At 42.4% G+C, this 23,430-nt stretch overlaps 1 protein-coding gene across 2 annotated transcripts in view; it reads right to left on the bottom strand.

Moving 5' to 3' along the window:
• The window catches only part of CDH11 (cadherin 11), a 181,492-nt gene that overhangs the window by 93,751 nt on the left and 64,311 nt on the right, over positions 1-23,430 (bottom strand). For both annotated transcript variants that reach the window (XM_077983855.1, NM_001266613.1), the window contains 1 exon segment: positions 19,088-19,212. In XM_077983855.1, coding sequence (XP_077839981.1) covers positions 19,088-19,212 — 125 coding nt within the window.

Genomic DNA, 23,430 nt, shown 5'->3' on the forward strand with positions numbered 1-23,430 from the left:
CATCTCTACTAAAAATACAAAAATTAGCTGGGCCTGGTGGTGTGCGCCTGTAGTCCCAGCTACTTGGGAGGCTGAGGCAGGAGAACCGCTTGAAACCGGGAGTTGGAGGTTGCAGTGAGCCCAGATCGTGCCACAGCACTCCAGCCTGGGCAACAGAGTGAGACTCCATCTCTAAAATAAAACAAAATAAATAAAAAAGCTTAGTGCCAGTACTGCGAGGGTCTATGGACTTGAAGTCCTCCAAGAGTGTGTCATTAATCCATGAAGATGGGGATCATAGGTGTTTTGCTCATTTTCTTATCTCCAGGTGGTGCCACGGTATGAAGAACTTAAGCAGTATTCAATGAATACTTACGCGAGAAAGACACTTACACTTGGATACATTCCAGGCAATGGGTAAATCCTAGAAATGTGTTTATGGGCGGTATTATGGAACAGTATTACGGGTTGAATTGTGTCTCCTAAAAAGATGTTGAAGCCCTAACCCCTAGTTTCAGCAAATCTGACATTATTTGGAATTAGGTTCTGTGCAGATGACCAAGTTAAGATGCAGTCATTAGGATGGGTCCTAAGTCTACGTGGCTGATATCTTTACAAAAAGAGGAAATGTAGACACAAGGAGGAGGCCAAGGAAGGCCTGAGTTACCGGAAGCGAGGAGGAAGGCAGGCAACAGATTGTCCCTCAGAGCGCTCAAAAAGAACCAACTCTGCCAGCACTTTGATTTTGAACTTGTAGCCTCCAGAACTGTGAGACCATAAATGCCTGCTGCTTAAGCCATCAATTTGTGGAACTTTGTTTCAGTGGCAACACCTGAAAACTAACACGGATAGAGTGAACTAAGCTAGATGGAAGAACAACCCATTGCCAGGATGCCAGCGACCTCTGTTATCCTGGCCACAGGCCATTTGTATCCTAATAAGTAATGCTGCAGTCATGAGCACTAGGTTCACAGCCGACCTCTGCACTTCCTAATCATGTAGTCTCATTTCAAAACTGTGGGTAATAGTAGAGTACATTTCTCCTTAGGTTGTTGGAAGGATTAAATCAGATAATTCTTGTTGAAGTGCTGAACACTATGTATAGCATGTAGTAAATGCTTAAAGCTTAATGGCATTGGAGTCACTTTTACATTTCTCTGGTTAGTCACCATAACAGGGTGCATGTGGCTGTATCTGGACTGCCCACATAAGACTGGCTGGTAATACAGGGTCCTTGGGGTCCAGATAGGCCCCTCAGCATCTGAGAGACATGGCCAGGAATTCAGGCTGTTCACACTGGCTTTCACAAATGGCCCTCTGCTCCATCCCATCTCCTCATTTCCTCACGTCCTCCTGGATCCTCGAGTTATCAAGAGGAGGCTTTGAAATCTGCAAAGACCTAGTTATGTTGGAACTGACCGAGAGGCCTGAAGATCGGCAGGGCTCATGAGGTAGTGGGAGGCAGGGCTGGGGAGCTGCACTGGCAGTGACCTTGCAAGGCTGCTGGGAACCCAGCGAGAGGAGGAACCCTGACTTGTTTCAGTGAGAGGCTCAAGGCAAAAGAAGGAACCCTTGTCAATCAGAGCATCCAGGGTGCTACACTGAGGTGGCTTCCTAATCCCTTGCATTAGGGAGTGGGCCCAGGGCTTGGTGGTCATTATCTTATCTACTCTTCACAGCAAGTCAGTCAGGTAGGTATTATTACCTTTATGTTACAAATGAGCGAAGTGAGGTTCAGAAGACCTTTGGTAATTCAGCTCAAAGTAAGTTGCAAAGCACATGAGCAGCTGGTATTCAAGCCCAGTGGAAGTACAGCCTGCCACAGCCAACCATTGTGCCCGGCTGCCTGCTGGCACCCACAGCAGTGCCCCTGCTAGAAAGTCACTCTTAATGGGCGCTTGCTAACATTTGAATCTGATTGAAGACTGTGTTATCAAACCCATCTGCTGACAGTTTAGAGCTATATACTTAAAAAGGCATAAATGCTTTTTAAATGCCAGGAGTGTGTGTTCTCAATTTCCCACATTGTTTATGGAATACCTGGAGTAGAGCAATCACAATAATAATTCATACTTTATAGCACTTTATAATTTACAAAGGGCTTTCATGAACATTAGCTCATTTTACACATCAGCCAACAAAAGTAAGGGTTATTATTATCCTCATTTTATTGACGAAGAATGAAAGCATAAGTCATACCTAGTCTTTAGTTTTCAGAGATCCGAGCGAAGATGAAGGCTGCTATCCGAGAGTTGGACTGAGGCTGCCTCAAGAAAGAAAATCTGTTCCCTCAGGAAAAATACAGTTTCCATGTGAGAGTGGACAGGTCCAAAGTCAGCCCCTGTTTGGCTTTCTGTCTGCTCAGGGCTTCTTGTCCAGGTAGTCCCAGCTCACTAATAGCAGCCGATGAGGATAGTGGCTTATAATTAGCAGGGGCTTATTTCATGCTGAACCCTATGCTAAGCACTCTACATACTTTCTTTTATTAATTTGCACACAGCCCTGTGGGTTTTCACTTATTATTCCCATCTTATAGGTGAAGAAATTGAAGCTCTAAGAGGCTAAATAGCTCACTCAAGGTCATATGACCACTGTGATGATCTTAGAGGTTTCATTTTAACAATTTGACTTTAAGGTGGACTGCATGATTAGTGTAGCCTCTTTAACTATCTTCATTTTTATTTCCTGCTTTACCCCAGAGCCTCTTGATTCTCCCTATGGCTTGATTCAAAGGCTTGGCTTTATTCTGCTCAAGACTCTAGAGGCAATGGATCTGGTACTGTACCTGCTTATATTAATAGGAAGGTGCCTGCCATGTTTCTCTTCCATAGAGACCGTGGTTTGCAATTAAAGAGGTTGACTTTGTGCAAACGCCAGAACCCAGGCATTGAAATGTCCTGATGGAGACAGCTTTGAAGTCACAAAAGAAATGCAGACCCCACTACCCCGTTAGGATCATAAATCACTGCTCACCACAACCCATGTAAAGGGGCATATTCTTCTCCCATTCTGCAGCCATCCTGCCTGTAGGATGTCATTTTGGAAGCTTCATATGTTCTCCTAAGACAGACCTATTGCCATTTCTAAAATGATTCAAAATGCAGACTGCCCCCCGCCCCAACAAAAGAGTTCTAGAGATATTATTAGCCAAGGTGGTATCATAGGTAATTAGAGTCCAGCTCCCAGTGGGAGATACACTTTGAAGACAAGAAATCATTCGGATACTGAGGTCCCAGTCTCTTTGCAAACATCCACCACTTGACTCTCTGCCTGAAATAACTCAGAAAAGAAGAAATTTTGAGATGAGAAGACAAAAGGCAGAAAGAAGATGGCAGGGCAGATGGAGATGTTTCATGCAAGAACTTTGGATGAAAAAGGAAACACTGAAAGTAAATATATACTCTAGCCTAAGGTTTCTGTCATTGAGTAAGAGAGAGTGGAGACATTCAAGGGGGCAGATCACACCACATCACTGCAGCCTGCTCTGGGCAACATCACATGAGAGAGGAAACCCAATCGCTCAGGCAGAGGAAGAGCCACCTGAGAGATCTAAGAAGCTCACCTTGGATTTGAAGTTTTAGTTCAGCTTCCATCTTCTGATACCACTTACCAGCTGTGTGGCAGCAAGAAAATAATTCGATCTTTCAGCCTTTGTTTTTGCACTGAAAAATGGAGACAAAATTCCCACCACCCCTACTCTCTCATTGTAGAGGTAAAATGTTAGGCAGATGGCCCTCCAGCACATGCTGTACAATTCTAGCTGTGACCTGGACTCCATCAGTCACTGTGAACCTCTGTCTACACAGTCCTAAGTGTGGAAACACCTGGATATTTGGAACTGTGTAGATTTGCACCTTGCCATCCCCATCACCCTGACTCCTGTTTAGGGAGCCTTCCTATGTGTCATTGGTTTAAGTGCATTAGAAGTAAAACATTCCTCCATTAACACAAAATCCTTCTGGCGTAGACATTGATTATTGGATGATTGTAATAACCACCCTCCTCTCTCCCCTAACAACCCTGCTAGAGTAGCCTCCATCAGAGACACCTGCTTTTGAACTGTTTACTCGGCCCTTGGGATCATCCACATCCCAGCAACAGAGACTCAGGCTGTTCCACTTCCCTGAGGAGACAAGAGTGCCAAGACCTGAGAGAAGAAACCCAAGAGGAGCCTGGGGCTGGGGAGGGATCTGGAAGTCACCAACCACTTGTGACAAACAAGCAAATAGAAACACAGAACAATCACTCGTCCAGCAGGAGGTAGATAAAAGATGAGAAGCCAGACATCCCCATTCCTGTGTCAGGCTGAATCCAAGCCCTCTGATGAGGGGAGAAAGCAAACGCACTCCAAAACTGGCAGGGATGTATTTCAAGAAGTGTTCATTCTCTCTTTCTTTTTTTTTTTTTTTAATAAAAAAAGAATTGTTCTTTTAATTTCTTTAACGCTAACAAAACTCCAAAGAAATGAGGAAAGAAGACATCTGCTGCTTGAGACAGACTTCCATTTCCTAAGTCCCCCAGTTCCTTTTTACTCCGGGAAGATCTAATTTTATCTAGGCTTCCCGAATGCAGTCACACAGTGGGGACTGCGGAGATTGGGGCTCTGGCAGGGGGATCACAAGCAGAGCTTTTGTTTTGATCTCACTGCTTAGGTTAATGCATCGTGACTCCTCCACGGGCTGTTTCCCGGGACGTTGCTATCCCACTGTCTGCTAGGGAAGAAAATGTCTTGTGAAAATAAATCACATGCAGCAGTATTTACAAATCCTGAGTCGGATTTCCATCCTGTCCAACAGGATGAGAATTTGACCCATTATTTACACCAGTAAGCTGAGAATGACATCAAAAGCTCTCTCATTATCTCCGCAGGGGAGATAATGAGTTAAGTGCCTTTAATCTAAACATGTGACTTACAATAGAAATGTGTATCTACTCCTTCCACAAAGGAGAAAAGAAACAGCACTTACTTCTATATGTAACAGACAGGACATCTAATTCTAAGCCTTGCTTCTAAATATCCGTGGATCCCATATCTCTATCGTTTCACTCGGAAATTCCTCTTGTCTTGGGGAAATAGGATGCATATCAAAGTCTAGGTAGAGAAAGAGCCCAAAATAGAGATGAAGGCACAGAGAAAACACCTTGAACACTTGGGAAACAAATACAGCATTCTTTATGCAGCCTGCAAAAACAGACTTGGTCTCCTTTCCCTCCATTCCCTTGTTTCCCACCGCACACCTGCCTCTGATCCTATCTCACAGGGATGGTCTAAGAACAGGCGAGAGAAAAGAAGTGAGGACATTCCACAAACTTTAAAATACTCGCAGAGACACATCACTTTATCATTGTTGCCACTCATGTTCTTACAACATCTTAGGATCTGTCTTTTTTGGGCACCAGAAGAATGGGGTGGGAAGCATCTGGATGTGAAAGAGATGAAGTCTAGCCCGATTATTTCCCACCTTTGTGGCTTCTTAGGCAAAGCATGAACTGATTTGACTCTCGGTTTTCTCATCCATAGAATCGGCAAGCGCCTTCTTCCTTGCCATATGAAGCAAGTTCTCAGTTAATGTCACTCTGCCTCATCAATGTGTGTATTCTAATGAATTATAGTTTTCTCACCTGTAATAAAATTCACTGTAATTTAGCAGTGTTGAGTTTGTAGAGTGCTTGAAAATAATGACTTACTGATATATAATTCATATATCATAAAGACCATGCTTTTTATTGACGTATAATATGTTACATATTTATTGGCCACATATGATGTTTTGTTGCATGCATAGAAAGTGTAATAAGCCTTTTAAAGTGTACAGTGTTTGTTGGTATGTTGTAAAGTTGTGCATGTATCACCAACATCTAATTTCAGAACATTTTCATTACTCCCCAAAAGCAACCTCATAGCCATCAGCAGCTACTATTTTTAGAACATATTTTATTAATCAACATCCTGCTATTCTTCAAGGTCTAAGAACTCTTCTCTAAAGTCCACAATGAGTTTTCTCTCTAACTTACAGTCAGAACCAAAGTGCTGGGCAATTGTCTAACCTGTTGCAGTTCCTGGATTGACACCTGACATCTTCCTGGCCTTCCCAAACAGATGGTATGTTCTTGGAAAGCAACAACCATGTTTTCCGTATTTTCTTTCTCCTCCAGCATCTCAGCTCATGGCTGAACATACAAGTAGGAACACACATGGGTACCAACTGACTGGCCAATCGCCACCTCTTCCAAAGACCAGCATGTTTGTCATCTGTCTGCTACTCTGAATTCTGATGTCTCCACAAGCTGTGAAGAATAATCATGGAACATGATCATTCTCTCCATAGTATGTGCTGTTAATTTTTCATCTTAATGAACTGTCCAGTCGAGTTTAGCAACGGGAATGGTGATAAAAGCACAATAAAAAATGTCTTATGCCTTGATACTGTCAGAAACCTTTTCCCTACAACATCCACACGTAATTGAAATAAAATATCTCAATGGCTACAAACACCATTTGTCAAGAATAAAGTGGAGTAAGTGCTATTTCAAAAATTCATACTAACAGGCTTCATAAACATAGATTATTGGAACGTTCTTCTGATTGATATCTACTCAAGCATTTTAAGCACATGGCTTTTATTCTCTGCATTTGCTTGAGTGAAACCACTTTGGGTACTGAGCTACATGTCAGCCACAATTTTCCAGAGTATTACAGATGCACGGCCTTTCCTGCTGGGAGATGGGTCAGGCAAGCCGGAGCAGCCCCAAAAAGTCCATGTTAATGCATAGACAGGAAAACCATTATGCAGCTGTTGGCTTCCCCAGAGTGGAGTGCTCCAGGCAATGACGCCCCTCGAATCTGAGTGATGGTCCAGGAGGAACTCAGAGAGAGAGATATCTGAAGATTCTGCTCATCCCAGCAGTGTGGAGGAGCCCAAGCTCCAGGCTTCTGTCCCAAACATACCAACCATTGCATTTCTGTCAACTCATTAGGGAAATGCTTAATAATTGGTTATTGGTGTAGTCATATTGGTTTAGTCATTAATTCAAGAAATGTTTACAGCGTGCTACTAGTATGGATGGCATTGCCCTTGGCATCCAGGACATAGGGGTGGATATGGCTGAGCAACTCTCAAACTTCACGGGGCTTAGAATCTCATGGGGAAAACAGAAAATATAAAAATCAGCCATGAAATGAAATCGACATGATATTTGCTAATTGTGATTACTACTGTGAAGAATTAGACAGAATGAGGATATGTCCAATGACTGCAGGGTGGGTGGAGGATATAGCTTCAGAGGTTGTGAAGTCAGGAAAGGCCTCCCAAAAGGGGGCATTTAAGCTGAATCCTAAAAGATGAGAAAGAGCCAGGTGTGTGAGGAGACTTCCAAGACCTGGGGTTAGAAAGGGCTGGGTCTGCTCAAGGGGCAGCAATTGTCCAATGCAGCTGAGCAGATGGGCAAAGAGAGAGGTAGGGAGTGACTGTCTCAAGGAAAGCATTGGCAGCAAAATTTGGGTCTGGATTTTATTCCAGTTAAAACAGGATGTCAATAAATAGTTTAAAATAAGAACTGTAGAGAATTGCAAGAAAACCCCCACTTCACTCCTCCCTTGGACCTTATTCCAACCTGCTACAAATTAAATCTTTACCTGTCTCCCCTCTGTCTGATATTTTTCATTCAGCTTCTGATCCTGACAGTGATTCCCACTGGCTTTCTCCTCTGCACCTGAATCCTCCCTCTCCAAATCTATTGTGGACAGACATTCCAGCCCCTATTCTCCTGTCTATCCCAAGTTCCTTGCAGCCCCAACTTCACTCTGGGTCCTCCTCTAATAGGGTGGGAAAGCCTTTCAGACACTGCTACTGATTTCCTGGAAGCAATGTTTACTCTGCAAAGCAATCAGCAGGGCTCAGGTGATGGGAGGCTTCTCTTGCTACTCCAGGTAAATGCTGAGGTGACCAGAATGCTCTGAAAGACGCATAATTTTACTGCAGAAACAGGATTAATATCTGCATTCAGAGTAGAAGTAATTTAAGTTCCCTGCAACCAGAGGTCCTTTTCTGTCTTGTTCACCATAGTATCTTGGTACCTAGCACAGTGTTTAGCATCCCATGAATAAGCATTCAGTGAAAACAATGGAGGAACAAATGAATCTTGTGTATTCATGCACAGACATAGGAAGGCTTGTTGCAAAATAAAGTTTGTCATAGGTTGGATCATCTGGGATACTGATTCTGAGATGGAGTTAAGCGTGGGGATGTTTACTAGGGGGTACCCTTTGGAATAACACTTGGAGAAGAAAAGGGAGGGGAAGCAGAAGCAGACATAAAGAGAAGATGTGTGATGCAGCCCAGCAACAGCCTCAGACCACCTTGCATGGTCATCTGGGCTAAGGATCGTCCTTCAAAATAATCTCAAGAAAGCTGAGATGGCCAGCCTTTTACTGATCAGCCCTCCAATGTGAGTTGCCCTGGGAAAGAACATGACTTTGGCTGAGGTGAAAGCTGCAAGTGAGGTCATCTGCCAAGAGCATTCCCACCAGCTGAGACCACCAGACCTTCAGTGAACTGGGGAACTGGGTGGTGCCTTGCAGTGTTCAGTGCAGAAGCAATTCTACCCATGTTGGGATTTCCTGTTTCTTACAGTTCTTGATGCTTCCAAAATAGTAAAGGGAATGAAGCGATCTCTGCCTTAATTTAGGTTTCTTGTCCTGTGGTTTGATAGAACATTGGCATGGTCTTGGAGGCAGGGGAGGAGTAGAATCCTGGCTCTGCCACATATTACGTGTGACTCTGGGCAGGGGACAACTCTGTTTTCTAGGCTCTGCTTAACCTCTTTGGGCCTCATTTTATTCTTCTATGGAATGGGGTAGCTAATGTTCATCTCAAGAAATCAAAGTGGATAATGCACAAGGAAGCTCTGTGCAGTTTAAAGGGCTGTGCAGAAAAAGGGAGGGGAGGATCTTGTCCCTTTTGAAAATGGATGAGGAGCATTAGCCTAAGAGGGAGTGTCTGCTAAAGCTCTCAGCAGTGGAAGGCAGGTGGATGGAGACCATGCTCTCATTCCTGTGAAAGCCTGTTCACCACACATGAGTATGCACTCCACACACTGCAATAGATGGCACGGTATTACACAGTCAAACTCTATTCTCAAGGATTTAACAAACTTGAAGACAACTAATTGGCAATGTGGTAACCCAGGAACATCAGTGTGGCTGCTCCATTAGGAACAGTAGGCACAGTGCCCACAACACTTTTAGAGGATGCACAGCAATGTTTTAATTTCTTTTAAAATCAGAAGGAAACAATGACCTTTTAGGGTAGAATGCTATGTTCCTCTTTAAACCAAAATGGTCATAAACTGTAATTTTTAATTTTTTTAATGGAAAAGGGAGCTCATGAAGATACATGTACCCAGGACCCGTGGAAGTGATAGACACTGAGGAATCAAGGCACTCTCTATAAAGAAGTAAAAAGTGACAAACTATCTCACAGGGTCTAGGAGCCCCTGCTGGAGGAGAAGATGCTTCTCTGCATACTCGGACAAATGGGGGCAGAGAAGAAAAATGTGAGCAAGGGAGTCGAGGTGTCAAACATCACAATGCGTTCAGGGCTACCAGCAGCACAATATGGACAGAGTTAAATGGGAGGGAGGGGAAGGGGGGCTTCTGGGAGTGGGGCCTGGATCAAGTCAGTCTTAGAATCCAGGCAAAGGACTTAGCAATTTATTCTGAGAGGGACTGCAAGCTTCTGAAGCTTGGGTTTTATACTGAAGCAACTTGATACAATTTGGATTTACAGAAATAATGCTGCGGCTCAGTGGAGAAGGATTGGGGAAGAGAGAATAGAGCCGGACATGCTCCCATGAGTCTGAGCTCCAGCCACCCTGGTGGGTCCTTGTGTGGGCACCGGTTCCATCCCACAGTGTGTCGGGGCTGGCACGGCAGGGACGTGGGCTCCGGCAGAAACCAGTGGCTAGCTGAAACTACACAAAGGCCTTTCCTTTCCCTGCCCAAAGAATGATGTAAATGGTTCGGGGCAATGAATCACCGTCCTCCTAGGTCCATCTTTCAAGTGGAAATTCTGAAAAGTGGTTGGGAGTGTTAAGAGGTCCAAAATAGTATGTTATAGACAGAAATGTGATACTTCAGGAAACTTGCTAGACATTCATTTACAGAGGTATCTTCTCACAAGCCCTTGCAAGAATGTGACCAAGTTTTTAAAAATTTGTTTCCCTCAAAAGTGTGTGTGTATATATATATACATATATGAACTGTTGCTATGGCAGCCTAACAGCTTTTGGAATGGTGCTTAAATTGTAAAAGAACCCCTAGAAAAGATAAACTTACTAGCCCCGCCACAAATTTTCTAAAGCTTCCAAATGGTAGCATCTGCCAGGTGTCTGGCTACAGTCTTCTAGATCCTCAGCAGACACATGTAATTGGTGGCAGATTTTAGTATGGCTCGTTCCCTTTACTTCCCTGATTTCTTTAATTGCCTTGAGCTCTGAGTCCCCCACTGCACACAGGATAATTTGGGTTAGTAGCCAGGAAAGGAAATGGTAATTCTGTGGCTCAAGAATCACGTAGGGCCAGAGAGTACAGGCGGGGTCAGTAAATGGGTGTTTAATGTATGAATTAATTAACGAATAGCCAAGAAGTAAGTCCTTGGAGATTCCACACCACCACTCTCAGGTTCAATTGCTTTCTTTGACTGAGACTATTTGTCTGTCACCCAGTAGATCCTAGGGACCCAGTCTGCAAGCAACATGCACACGTCTTGGCCTAGAGCATAAAAGAGTACCAAGGAGGCTTTCAGGAATTATTTGACAAGTTAGTGAATGAATGAATGAATGAATGAATGAATGAATGAATACCAGAAAACAATCCTCTTAAGCCTAGGGCTTAAAATCATAAGACACTGCCTTACTAAGTTACTTCCTGCTTGTCATGCTGTTCAAAGGCCCTCTCACTTTGAGTACAGACTATCCCTTGCCATGTAACGCAGGGAGGAAATGCACAGGTAATCTGAGCAATGCTCAGGCGCTTTGATCTTTCAAAGGAGAGAATCCTACACCAGCCTTTGAGATGCCGTGTTGACTCTGACAAGCTAAACAGAAGAGATAATGCTGTCTATATGGTTGGTTGTCGGAAGTGAAGTGATTGGATTTCAACTGGATTGCCTGTGACCATCCTGGACCACAGGGCCCGGAAGGCAAGTGCAGAGAGCACACTCGCCTACCCAAGAAGCACTTGCTGAGCACTTGAGGAGGCAGAGAAAATCCTTTCCCAAAGATCAAGTGGCCCAAAGAGGGGCACCTCCAGCCATCTCCATCCTAGGGATGGATCCCCATCCTGGGGGTGGATTTGCTGCTTGTGGGCATCTCAGGGAAACTGACAATGAGAGGAACACATCGATTTCGAGAACATCTTACGTTATCTCACTAAATCAGTGCTGGGGAGAGGAACTGCATTCCGGTCTCCAGGTAACTGACATCCAAGCTGTACCTTGATTAGGGATTAAATTCATAAAATCATTGCATAGAACATGGCAAAATGATTTTTTAAAATTCAGTGTCTCCAGATGAAGTGTTCATAAGAATTTACTGTGTTATTTGGGCAACTTTTCTGTAGATTTGGATAGTTTTAAAACTTAAAATTAAAAGGTTTTAAATCAAATGAGTGCAAGTAAAACAAAGGAAAAAGCTTAATAAATTTTTCCTTTTAAAATCAAGGCGGCTGGGCGCAGTGACTCAGGCTTGTAATTCCAGCACTTTGGGAGGCGAGGCTGGCAGATCACTTGAGGCCAGCAGCTCAAGACCAGCCTGGCCGATGTAGCAAAACCCCATCTCTACTAACAATACAGAAAATTAACCAGCTGTGGTGGCACACGCCTATAGTCCCAGTTACTCTGGAGGCTGAGGCATGAAAATCACTTGAACCTCAGAGACAGAAGTTACAGTGAGCCAAGATTGCACCACTGCACTCCAACCCGGGTGACAAAGTGAGACTCTGTCTCAAAAAAATAAATAAAATAAAATAAATAAAGTATAAAACAGTGTTTACAGCTGCGTGTGATCTATGTATGCAAATGTGGGAGGAAGTAGCTATATGGATGTGTGTGTTTGTAACTGCCCAGAAACTGTCTGGAAGTCACACAGAAAACTGACAATAGTGGCTTCCAGGGAATGAAATTGAAGGCCTAGAGTATAGGAGTTGAAGACGACTTAATTCTCTGTAGACTCTTTTTCACCTTTTATTTGTTTGTTTATTTATTTATTTATTTATTTAGAGATGGAGTCTTGCTCTGTCACCAGGCTGGAGTGCAGTGGTGCTATCTCAGCTGACTGCAACTTCCGCCTCCTGGGTTCAAGAGATTCTTCTGCCCCAGCCTCCCAAGTAGCTGGGACTACAGGTGTGCACCACCATGCTCAGCTAATTTTTATATTTTTAGTAGAGACGGGATTTCACCATGTTGGCCAGGATTGTCTTGATCTCTTGACCTTGTGATCCGCCCGTCTTGGCCTCCCTAAGTGATGGGATTACAGGCGTGAGCCACCAGGCCCGGCCTCACCTTATAAATTTTAACCATCTTTATCTATTTTAACCATCTTAACTATTTAAATGTATCTATCTAAGGATACATAAAAATGAAAACAAATATGTCATGAGACATCCCACCTAGTAATGACAAATACTGACATAACAACTGCTGTACTGTTCCCTTTGCCTGGAAAATCCTTCCTGGTCTTCTCCAGATAAATTCCTACTCATGATCACGTCTAAACACAGAGGTCACCTCCTCACTGAAGCTCTGCCTGATTTCCTCCAGCGAAGTCAGCCCCTCTGGGTTTTCACAGATCCAGGGAGCTGTCTAAAAGGAACTCTGTACCATGATTATTTGTTTGCCAGCCTGGCTCCATCACAAGAAGAGGGGTTCTTTGGAAGCAATGGTACAGTTTCATTGTTGTATTGATACACATGATTTATTATTGTATCACCAGCACCTAGTCCAAGGCCTAACATAGGGATGGTTCTCAAGATGACTGATGAGTGAACACATCCAGTCTTTTCTCCTCTTGCCATTTTTGCCCCTCACTCACTGGATACATTCAGTCGCATCCTGCTGCATTAGCCAGAACCAGCTAAGTCTCCTTTAAAACTCAAGTGGAGACTAGAATGTGAAGAAAGGGGAATGCGTATACACTTGTTAGTATGAATGCAGATTAATACAACCTCCATCAAAACAGTGTGGAGATTTTGCAAAGAATTGAAAATAGAGCTACCTTTCAGCCCAGCAATCCCACTACTGGGTATCTACTTAAGGGAAAAGAAATCATTATATCAAAAAAGAACCTGCACTCATGCGTCTATTACAACACTATTCACAATAGCAAAGTCATGGAATCAACCTCAGTGCCCATCAAAAAATGACAGGATGAAGAAAATGTGGTGTACGTATGTGTGTATATATATATGTGTGTATGTGTGTGTATATATACATATATGTGTGCATAAAATGTGGTATGTATGTGTGTATATATACATATATGTGTGCATAAAATGTGGTATATATGTATATGTATGTGCATATATACACGCATGTATATATACATATATGTGCATATATACACACATATATGCACATGTGCGTACATATACATATACGCACATATGTATGTATATACATATATACACATAAAGAATGCATGTGTGTATACGTGTGTGTATATATTCCACATATATGTGTGTATAGAGCGAATGTATGCATGTGTATATATACACACATATATACATATATACACATACACATGTGTGCATATATGTATACGTGTGTATATATGTCTAGGTATATATAGACATATATGTATTTATGTGTGTATATATGTGTATCTGTACACACATACATCCTCTCTATACACATATATATGTAGAATATACATACACACACACATATATACACACACACTATGTTCTTTTTTATGGCTGTATAGTATATTATGAAATACTACACAGCCAGGCTGAGGCAGGAGAATGGCGTGAACCCGGGAGGCAGAGCTTGCAGTGAACTGAGATCTAACCACTGTACTCCAGCCTGGGCTACAGAGCGAGACTCCGTCTCAAAAAAAATAAAATAAAATAAAATAAAATAAAATAAAAATGAAATACTACACAGCCACAAAGAATACTACACGGTCATAAAAAAAGAATGAAACCATGTCTTTTGCAGCAACATAGATGAAGCTGAAGGCTATTATCCTAAGTGAAAAAACTCATAAACACAAAATCCAATACTACATATCCTTAGTTATGAGTGGGAACTAAATAGGGGGTACACATAGATATAAAGATGGCAATAATAGACACTGGGGACTCCAAAAAGGGAGGAGGAGGGCTGAAAAATTACTTATTGGGTATAATGTTCATTAATTTGGAGATGGGTGTACTAGAAGCCCAAACCTCACCATTATGCAAAATGCCCATACAACCAACATGTACATGTATCCCCTGAATCTAGAAACCTCAAGTAGAGATTTAGGACATTGCCATACCAAAATAACTGTAATAGTAATTGCCCTCCAACTCCCTCCCATCCCAGCTTGGTTAAGACTGTAAGTCAAGGTACAAAAGAATTGGAAGAGACATTGATCAATAGGAGGCACTACATTGCTGTGCTTAGAGTGGAGACCCTGTCTCTACCCCTTGCTCATCAGGGGTCCTCAGCAAGTTCTTTAACCTCTCTAAACCTCAGTGTCCTCATCTATGAAAGAATCATGACCCCTGCACATAGCAGCTAAAGTCTTGGTGACGTCAAACAAGATAATAAATGTAAAGCACATAGCACAGTGTCTGGTACAAGGGCATGCTCAGAGAATTCAAAGTCATTGACCCCTTTGCCCATCACTAGCTAAATAAAGCAAGATCAAAGAACCACAACTTTGGCTGAGGTTTTTCCTTTAGTAATGATTTTGTGCAGGGACTGGATGTTCAGGTGGCCTACCACATAAGGGCTTCATGTAATCATTAGTTGATTGTGGTGATGACAGCCACACTGTACACATTGAAGAGCTGCAGTGTGTAGGCAACAAGTGAACTAAGTGTCTGTTTATGATTCGGATGACACCAGATAGAGACAGATACTTGGCCTCCTTCTCCACAGTGGCCTACATCCCAAAATAGGAAATATGCATTCACAGACAGAACCAGCAGCACAGGGGGTTAGGAAGCAGACTGCTAACACTTCAAGCTGTCAGGGACAATGCAGAGCCCGGTGCGTTCTGCAGCACGGGTGAGTTGCCCCCGAAGCAGCTTTCTGGGATTCATTCCTATGCAAATGAAAGATAATTGGGTGACCTGAGACCAGCAATTCCTGCTGGTTATTACTCAGCAGGATGCCAATGTGTGTACACTTCTCTTGAGCAAAGGGCAAATCTCTTCCACTTCTCCAAGATGTTAATTTCTAGGCCCCTGTGCTCTACTGAAAACCCAGCAAGGTCACAGGGCTTAGAAGCCTTATCCTGTAGCTGCCCGGATAATTCCTCCTCTGCTCCGAGAAGGTTCTTAAGTAAGACACGTGTGCTAGAAATGGAAGCTCAAGCTCCAGTGGATTTCACTGTAAGTTAACTAGAGTGTCGATCCTGTGAACCCATGCCACATTTGTTTGAAGTCTCTCTCCGTCTTTCCTTCCCACTTGGATTTTGACTGCCATATGTAGTTACCTGACTGTAAACTCCTTGAGGAAAGAGGAAGTGCCCTTTCATCTCCGCCTGTGTTTGTGGCATGTCATAGGTGCCTGTTCAAGAAAACCTGGCATCTTGACCTGATTGGGAATCAAGAATCTGAGTCTCAGCTAAAGTCATTGGTTAGTTTTGTTCTTCAAAATCCTTACAGTGCGATCAGGAACAAGTCCTTTCCTCCACCAGGCCCAGAATTCTCTTCCATCAAGAAGAAGCTTATCCTGAAAAATCAAAGGATTGTTCCAGTTGCATTCCTGCTGTTTTATGTTTTGCTTTGTTTTATGAAGGTTTCATGCCACCAACATTGGAGTAATTTACCTTCCTCTCTTTGGAATAAAAGCTTTGCAGAACTCTTCAAAATAGACTGTTCTTAATTTCCAGGTTAAAAAAAAAACTAACAGATTTCCTAGACATGAAATTAAATTCAAGTACTTTCTATTTACCTTCTGACTCTGATTCATGCATACATCATTCTAATTGCCCCTATTATCCAGAAAAATAGAAAATGTCACTTGCACATCTTCTTGAGGAATGCAAAGGGCCGATGAAATGAAGAGGCCCATTTGGCTCAGCAGAAATGAGATGATCATCATTTACAGACATACCCACAGGAGGGATGCACGTCCTCTGCTGAGCCAGGCTTCGGAGCAAATGAGTGCAAAATAAGCAAATGCCAGAGAAGTCAGTTATACAATTTCCAAATCATTCTGGTGCGTTTGTAGGGAAGTGCCATTTTGCCTCTAGGATAAGTGTTCTCATTCATTGGTTTATTCCCTTAACAGATATTGACCAGATCATGAGAGAAAGAGGTGGGGACTCTTCACACTGAAATTTTTTCCCAAAACAGGCCCACATTAACACAAGAGTGTAAAATACCCGAGAAATTATCAGAAATTTAGAGTTCCCTGTCACAGAGGACTACCATCTATTTAACAACAGCTTGTGTGGGCTGCAAGAAAAACCCCTGGCCTTATGTGGAGATAATGGTTTTTGCCCAAAATATGGGAGATTCATTCAGGAGAAAGGCAGACAAGGAGAGTGGTAAAAGACACAAACTCTAGCTAAAGTTAGACTTCCCATAAATATAAATTCCAAGGATAAAAGTTACAGCACTATGGCCATAGACAAGTTATTTATCTTCCCTGATTTGCTTTGGCTCTGTGCCCCCACCCAAATCTCATCTCAATTTGTAATTTCCATGTGTCACAGGAGGAACCTGTAATTCCGAAGTGTGGAGGGAGGGAGGTGATTGGATCATGAGGCAGTTTCCTCCGTGCTGTTCTTGTGATACTGAGTGAGTTCTCACAAGATCTGACAGTTTTATAAGGAGCTCTCCTCCCTTCACACGTGCTTCTCTTCTCTCTTCTGCCACCTTGTGAAGAAGATGCTTACCTCTCCTTCCGCCATGATTCTAAGCTTCCTAAGGCCTCCCCAGCCATGCAGAACTGTGAGTCAATTAAACCACTTTCATTTATAAATCACCAGTCTCAGGGAAGTTCTTTATGGCAGTGTGAAAACAGACTAATACATTCTTCAAGATTGAGTTTTCTCATTTATAAAACGTTTGACATTAATAATACCTACCACATAAGGCTTTTGGAAGGATTAAGGGGAGTCATACCTTTAACATCCTTAGGAACCTGACATATAGTAAGCATGCAAAACCTGTTAGCTGCTGTTATTATGACTTTTCTCTGAGTAGTCACCGTAGTCCACCTTCCTCACATTTAATTAAAAATATACCGAAGGCCCCTATTCATTTGCTTAATAAATACTTACTAAGTGCATACTTTGGCCCAGATACAGTACTTGCAACTGAGAGCACAGTGGTCCCAAATAAGTACTGTCCTCAAAAATCTCCAGGTCTAGCTGGGAAGACAGACAACTAAATAGACAATTACAGTCCAATGTAGAAATCACTGTAAATGGCGTAATCCCTGGCTGCTAAAGTATTGTCTAGGTAATCTTAGCCTATTAGAAATAGCTCCTTAGCGATAGTGAAGTCCAAGCTAAGATATAAAATGTGTTAAGAGTGCTTATGAGGTGAGAGAGATTATGAGGTTTTGGGGAAATAATGGCTGTGCCCCATGAGGAGGTCCTAGAGTGGATGTATATAATACAGGCAAGGTGGAGAGGGAATAGCAGCTGAGAGATGAATCTGGACAGCAAAACAGTGGTCCTTCTCATTAAAGGATCCTAGAAACTTGTTAAGAAAAGCTTATTTCTATCATCGAAAGGGAATAAGTGGGAAAGTAACATAATGTGTGGATTTAAGAACATTGTTCAGGATATATATAGATCATGGATCACATTGGAGCTGATGAGGGAGAAATAACCCTGGAGGCAAAAAAGACTTATTAGGTGACAATTTCAGTAACATTGGAGAAAAAGAGTTTGACTTGCATTTGAACAGTGGCAATAGGGATAGTTAGAAACAAAACTACTTCAGAGATAGACAAAGAATAGAATGAATAGGAATCAAGAGGAATTAACTGCTATTGGGGGTGAGGGGTTGAGAGGCTTAAAGTATTCTGCCCGTGTTTCTACTCTGGGTGAATTTTGATACTATTACAGGAATGTGGGGCCCAGGGAAAACCTGGATTTAACATACGTGTTTAAGGCACCACTGGACATCCACATGGAGATGAGTCATAGGCACTTGGATAAGGAGGTCTAGATTCCCCAAGAGTGGAAAGTCAGGCTGGTAGAATTAATTCTTAAATTTCTATCTGGATATTTAGATGTCTCCTATGAATATTGCTCCAGTTATCACCGAGCAGATGGAGAAGGTAAATGGATTCACAGAATCCTAAAATGGAAGAACTGTTAGAAATCCTAGGTCCAGCCACTCTGGCAGCCCAGGAAATGGCTCATTAATCTCATAGCCCAGACAGTGAATGACAGAGCTGGATCTGGGAGTAGAAACCAGGCCTCCTGGCTCATGATCGAGGGCCCTGTCATTTGAAGTCTAAAAGGTTCAGCCTCCTAGCAATCTCATTTCCTTGTGGGATATAAGCTACTTTGTTCCCATTTTAAGACTTATTTTCAAAAGAAAAGGAGAAAAAAGCAACATGGCAATCATCTCAGTTGGCCTGTTTAGCCGAGTCCTTGCTAAAGAATTATAATCCCTTTAGTTCCTTCTTTCTCCTCCAGATCTTACTACTACTAGCACATAATAGGTGTTCAATAAAGAGAATCCAATAACATTAACACTGAATAATCACATTCCTCACTACTGAAAAAGGTAGGCCTTTCTCTCCCTCTCAGATTCTACTTTCAGCTTTAGTGAAGTTCCAAATCAAGCCACATTTGAGAGACAGACATAATTTCCATCTTGACATACATAGTAACATGTGAATTGTTCAGTACTGTTAGTCCAGCTTACCTTCTTCACCCATTGGACACTTGCTGCCAATTTCTGTAACACACTCCACCCATCTGATTGGTCACTCAACAAAGGACAACAGGAAGGAATGTCACAGGGCCGCTGAGCCGAAAACACAGTGATTTCTGCAAAAAGTGAAAGGATCATTAGTAACCTAGTGGTGGCATGAATTGACAAAGTGATACAATATTATACACAGTTGCATACGACAGACTTTTCTCTTAGAAGATGACAATCCAGGTGTGCAAAGAGAGAGATAAACCAATTACTAAAATTATGTGAAAAGTGGGAAAAACTTATCATGGATTTATAAATATCATTGGATAGTGTGATTAACCATATATGCATTTGGTACTATGATGACAATGATAAAGCAATTCTACATACAACTTCTTATAACATGCCGTGTAATTCACATACATTTGCTCTTGCATGAAGAACAAGCTGATGGGGGAAGGTATGAATACTTAGAGCCCATTTCTGATAGAACCTATGTTCCAAAGCCAAAGCAATGTCTTCCTTCCTAAGGTGAGAAGCACTGTTCTGGTGTTGACAGATCCTCATGAACAACAGGCTCAAAGACGAAGAGCAGCAATAGCGGTGGTGGTTATAGGAGATGCTATCCCCACTCCAGCAGACCAGAGCACTGGGCTGACAGGGTTGCAACTCTTTTCAAGATTGCATTTCCCCCACCCACAACACCACATTTTAGACTTTCTGTGTGGGGGCTGTGTTCTGCTTGGATTCTGGTCTGATTCATCTTCATATCTCCCAAAATGTCTAACACATTTCCTAGCCCAGAGCATCTGTTCAATGCATATTTGTTGAGTGAATAAAGAAACGAATATGGAGTGTCTAAACAGCTGTCATCTTTAAAAACTGAGGCACTGAACCAAGAAAGGTGCCAGCTGGCATAGCTTCACTAACACAACAGCATAAAGGAGTTCTTGAATGTCCTTCATCTCTAGGCTTCTACCTTCTAGGATCAACTCAGCCTGAATTAGGGGCTTAAACAGCTTATTTCTTTGACTTGACTTCATTTCTTTCCAAATTTCTTTCCTTGTCTGATATTGCTTCCATCTAATAATCCTACACAAAGCCTTCTCCAAAACAACAGACAAGCAAACAAAAGCCCTTTTTAGTGAAGGGTTGTGAATGGACCTTAGATCTACTAAATTTTTTTCATAGAGCCTGGTTTTGGTGACTGTAGCAAGATGAACAATAAAGCTGTCCTCTTGTGTGCTATTTATCCAAATGTCAGGACAGAGTAACACTGGAGTTATTCCCGGAGGCACAGGGAGTCATGGAGGAAATGCTACATGCAGCAGTTCACACAATGCATAACAAATGAGGAAGGACCCTGCTTGTCAACCATGTTACATGCTGCAGCCAGTCTCCAAAATTGCCCCACAATAACCCAGACCCTCTGATAGGCATGCCCTTGTGCAGTCTCCTTCTATGGGACTATGCGCTGGCTCTGCATAACAATGAAACAGCAGAACTGACACTATGTGAACCATGAGAGAGGGGCTTCCACCCTGGTCGGTCCAAAAGGCAAAGCATTTAACCAAAGAAAATTACTATTGAGCCTTAAGATTCACTGGTATTTGCCTTTTTATATAAACTTGCTTGGAACCCATCACTACTTTCTTTTTTCCAATTTCTCCCTTTTAGAAAGGGAATGCCTATCCTACACCTGTCCCACCACTGTATTTTGGAAGCACGTAATTTATCTTATTTCATAGGTTCACAGCTGCAGACAAATGTTGCCCCAGGATGAACAGCACTTTGAATCTCATCCATACTGATTGTGTCTCAGGATGAATAGTATTCGGAGTCTCACTCATACTTATTTAGATGAGAATTTGGACTTTAGACCTCAGAATTTATGCTGAATCAAGTTAAGATGTTGGAGGTTGCTGGTATAGAATGAATGTATTTTGCATGCAAGAAGGACATGAATTCTGCAGGATCAGCAGTAGAATGTTATGGGCTGAATGTTTTTGTTCGCCAAAATTCACATGTTAAAGCACTAACCCACAATGTGATATTATTCAGAGGTGGGGCCTATGGGAGGTAATTAGGTTTAGATGACATCATGAGGGATTGTTCTTCTAAGAAAAGGAAAAGAAAGCAGAGCTCTCTCTTTGTTTCTGCCATGTGAAGACACGGTGAGAGGACTGTTGTCTGCAAGCCATGAAGAAGATCCTCACCAGGAACTGAACCTACTGGTCTCCAGGACTTTGAAAAATTAAGATCTGTGGTTTAAACCACCCCATCTGTGATATTTTGTTATAGCAGCATAAGTGGACTAATACAGAAACCCTGTAGCTTATCTTGTGCATTTTGAATGCTTGCTCTAGGAGAAGTTGACTGCCATGTCAAAAGTTCAAATACTTGATATTACTGTGCTATGAGAAAGCTCCAGACCACCAGGTGGAGAAGCTGTGTGGATGGAGAGCGAGGTGTCAATCCATTTCCAGCTCTTTCAGCCTTCCAAGTGAGGTGCCAGACAGGGGGCTAAAGTTGTCATCTTGGATACCTAATCCATTCAAATCTTCCTGTAACTCCAGCCATCTGACTACATGGCAGGAAATAACAAGTAAGAATACCTAAATGAATTCAATCAACCCAGAGAACTGTAAGAGATAGTAGTAAGTTGTTGCTATATGCCACTAAATATTAGGATGTCATGTTACTCAGCAATAGATAACTGGAATGTTATAAACAGGGATGGAAAAGATATTTGCCATGTATCTCACCAATGAATTACCCTTAACCACATATAACCATCCTGGGTATTATGAACGCCATCTCACCCTACAACACAAAAGGGTAAGACTCTTGCTGAAAGTGTTCAGCCAATAATACCCCGGGTATGGTTGGAATCCAGCAGTGCTGACTTCATAGCCCATGTACCTTCTGTTTTCCTTCTCTAGTCTTCTGTTAATAATGCAGCTGTTACTGTGGCCAGCATGTTTAGAAAGGCTGACTTCTCAAATCTATAAAACACTTATTGAACTCCCCACTGTGTCTTGCATTCTTTACCTCCCTTCAAAATGTTTCCTATAGAAATCCTTTCTCCAAAAGCCTGTGCAGTCAATCAAAAAAGCTTTGGAAGAAAAGCAAAAATAGACGGTGAATTGTCTATGAATTCTAATCACTGCAAACATTAGAGAAAGAGGGACTGTGGATTCTGTGAAAAATTTTAGTATACAATTATATCACGTTTCTTAGAAAAAAAAAATGAACATACAAAATCCAAGTTGTTCTTTATGCTTTTAGTGTAGTTGATGGATCTAAGACGGCTTTGCGGGCTATAGCAGGTTGTCTGTTTCTGCATTCTCCGCACTGGCCTTCATGGCTGGAATGTTCATTTTCCTTCATCTTCCCCACAGCTCATGACTCTCCTAGACTTGGGATCATGTGTTCCCCTCTGAGCCAGGAAACTACACTCCAGTCTTGCTGCACCCACTTCCTACCTACTCTCAGGACTTCTCTCTGCCATCTTCCCAGCTCTGCACACCATCATGGGCTGTCTTCAAGTACAGCGCCATTGTCATCTATCAGCCCTTCCGTCACTGTGGTTGGCTGCCCACAGCACTAAGCCTCTTAGGGGCTCAGACAGTACATGCCATATACTATTTCAGAGAGACTAGAAATCAGGAAAAAGAACACCGTGAAGCCCGAGTGCATAAAGTAGAATGAAGGACATACTCGGTAAGCATACCAAAATCAAGGAAGATAGTCAGGGGCAGATGCAGCTGTGACTGTAGCAGCTCCCTTTTGCTGAGCTCTGATTGTGTGGAAAGCTCAGTACGTGAGGAGCCATATCCTTCCTTTTGCCACTTTCCCTCTCTTAGGATCTCCGTTAAAATGGAAAGAGTTGCCAATGAAGGGAGCAGCATAGCCCAAGGAGAGAGAGTTTCTCCATTTTACAGATGAAGAAACTGAGGCTGAATGGCATATGCCCAAGTGCATAGAGCAAGGAAGTAGCATAACTGGGCTGGATCAATAAATCCACTCCTTTTTCTTCAGGTTTAAGAACCCACTGGGAGGCCCACTCCCCAGGGCAAAGCATGCCTATTCCCGTGGTGTGTGACTACAGATAATTTCTACTTTTTGATAAAAACACAATGGAAAGGCCAGCTGCAGTGGCTCTTGCCTGTAATCCCAGCAGTTTGGGAGGCTGAGGCAGGAGGATCACATGAGCTCAGGAGTTCAAGACTAGCCTGGGCAATATAGCGAAACATATATATACACACATATACATATATATACATATATATACACATATATACACACATACATACATACACACACACACACACATATATATACAC

This window comes from Macaca mulatta, chromosome 20 (genome assembly GCF_049350105.2).
Source record: "Macaca mulatta isolate MMU2019108-1 chromosome 20, T2T-MMU8v2.0, whole genome shotgun sequence".
In the NCBI taxonomy this organism is placed as follows: domain Eukaryota; kingdom Metazoa; phylum Chordata; class Mammalia; order Primates; family Cercopithecidae; genus Macaca; species Macaca mulatta.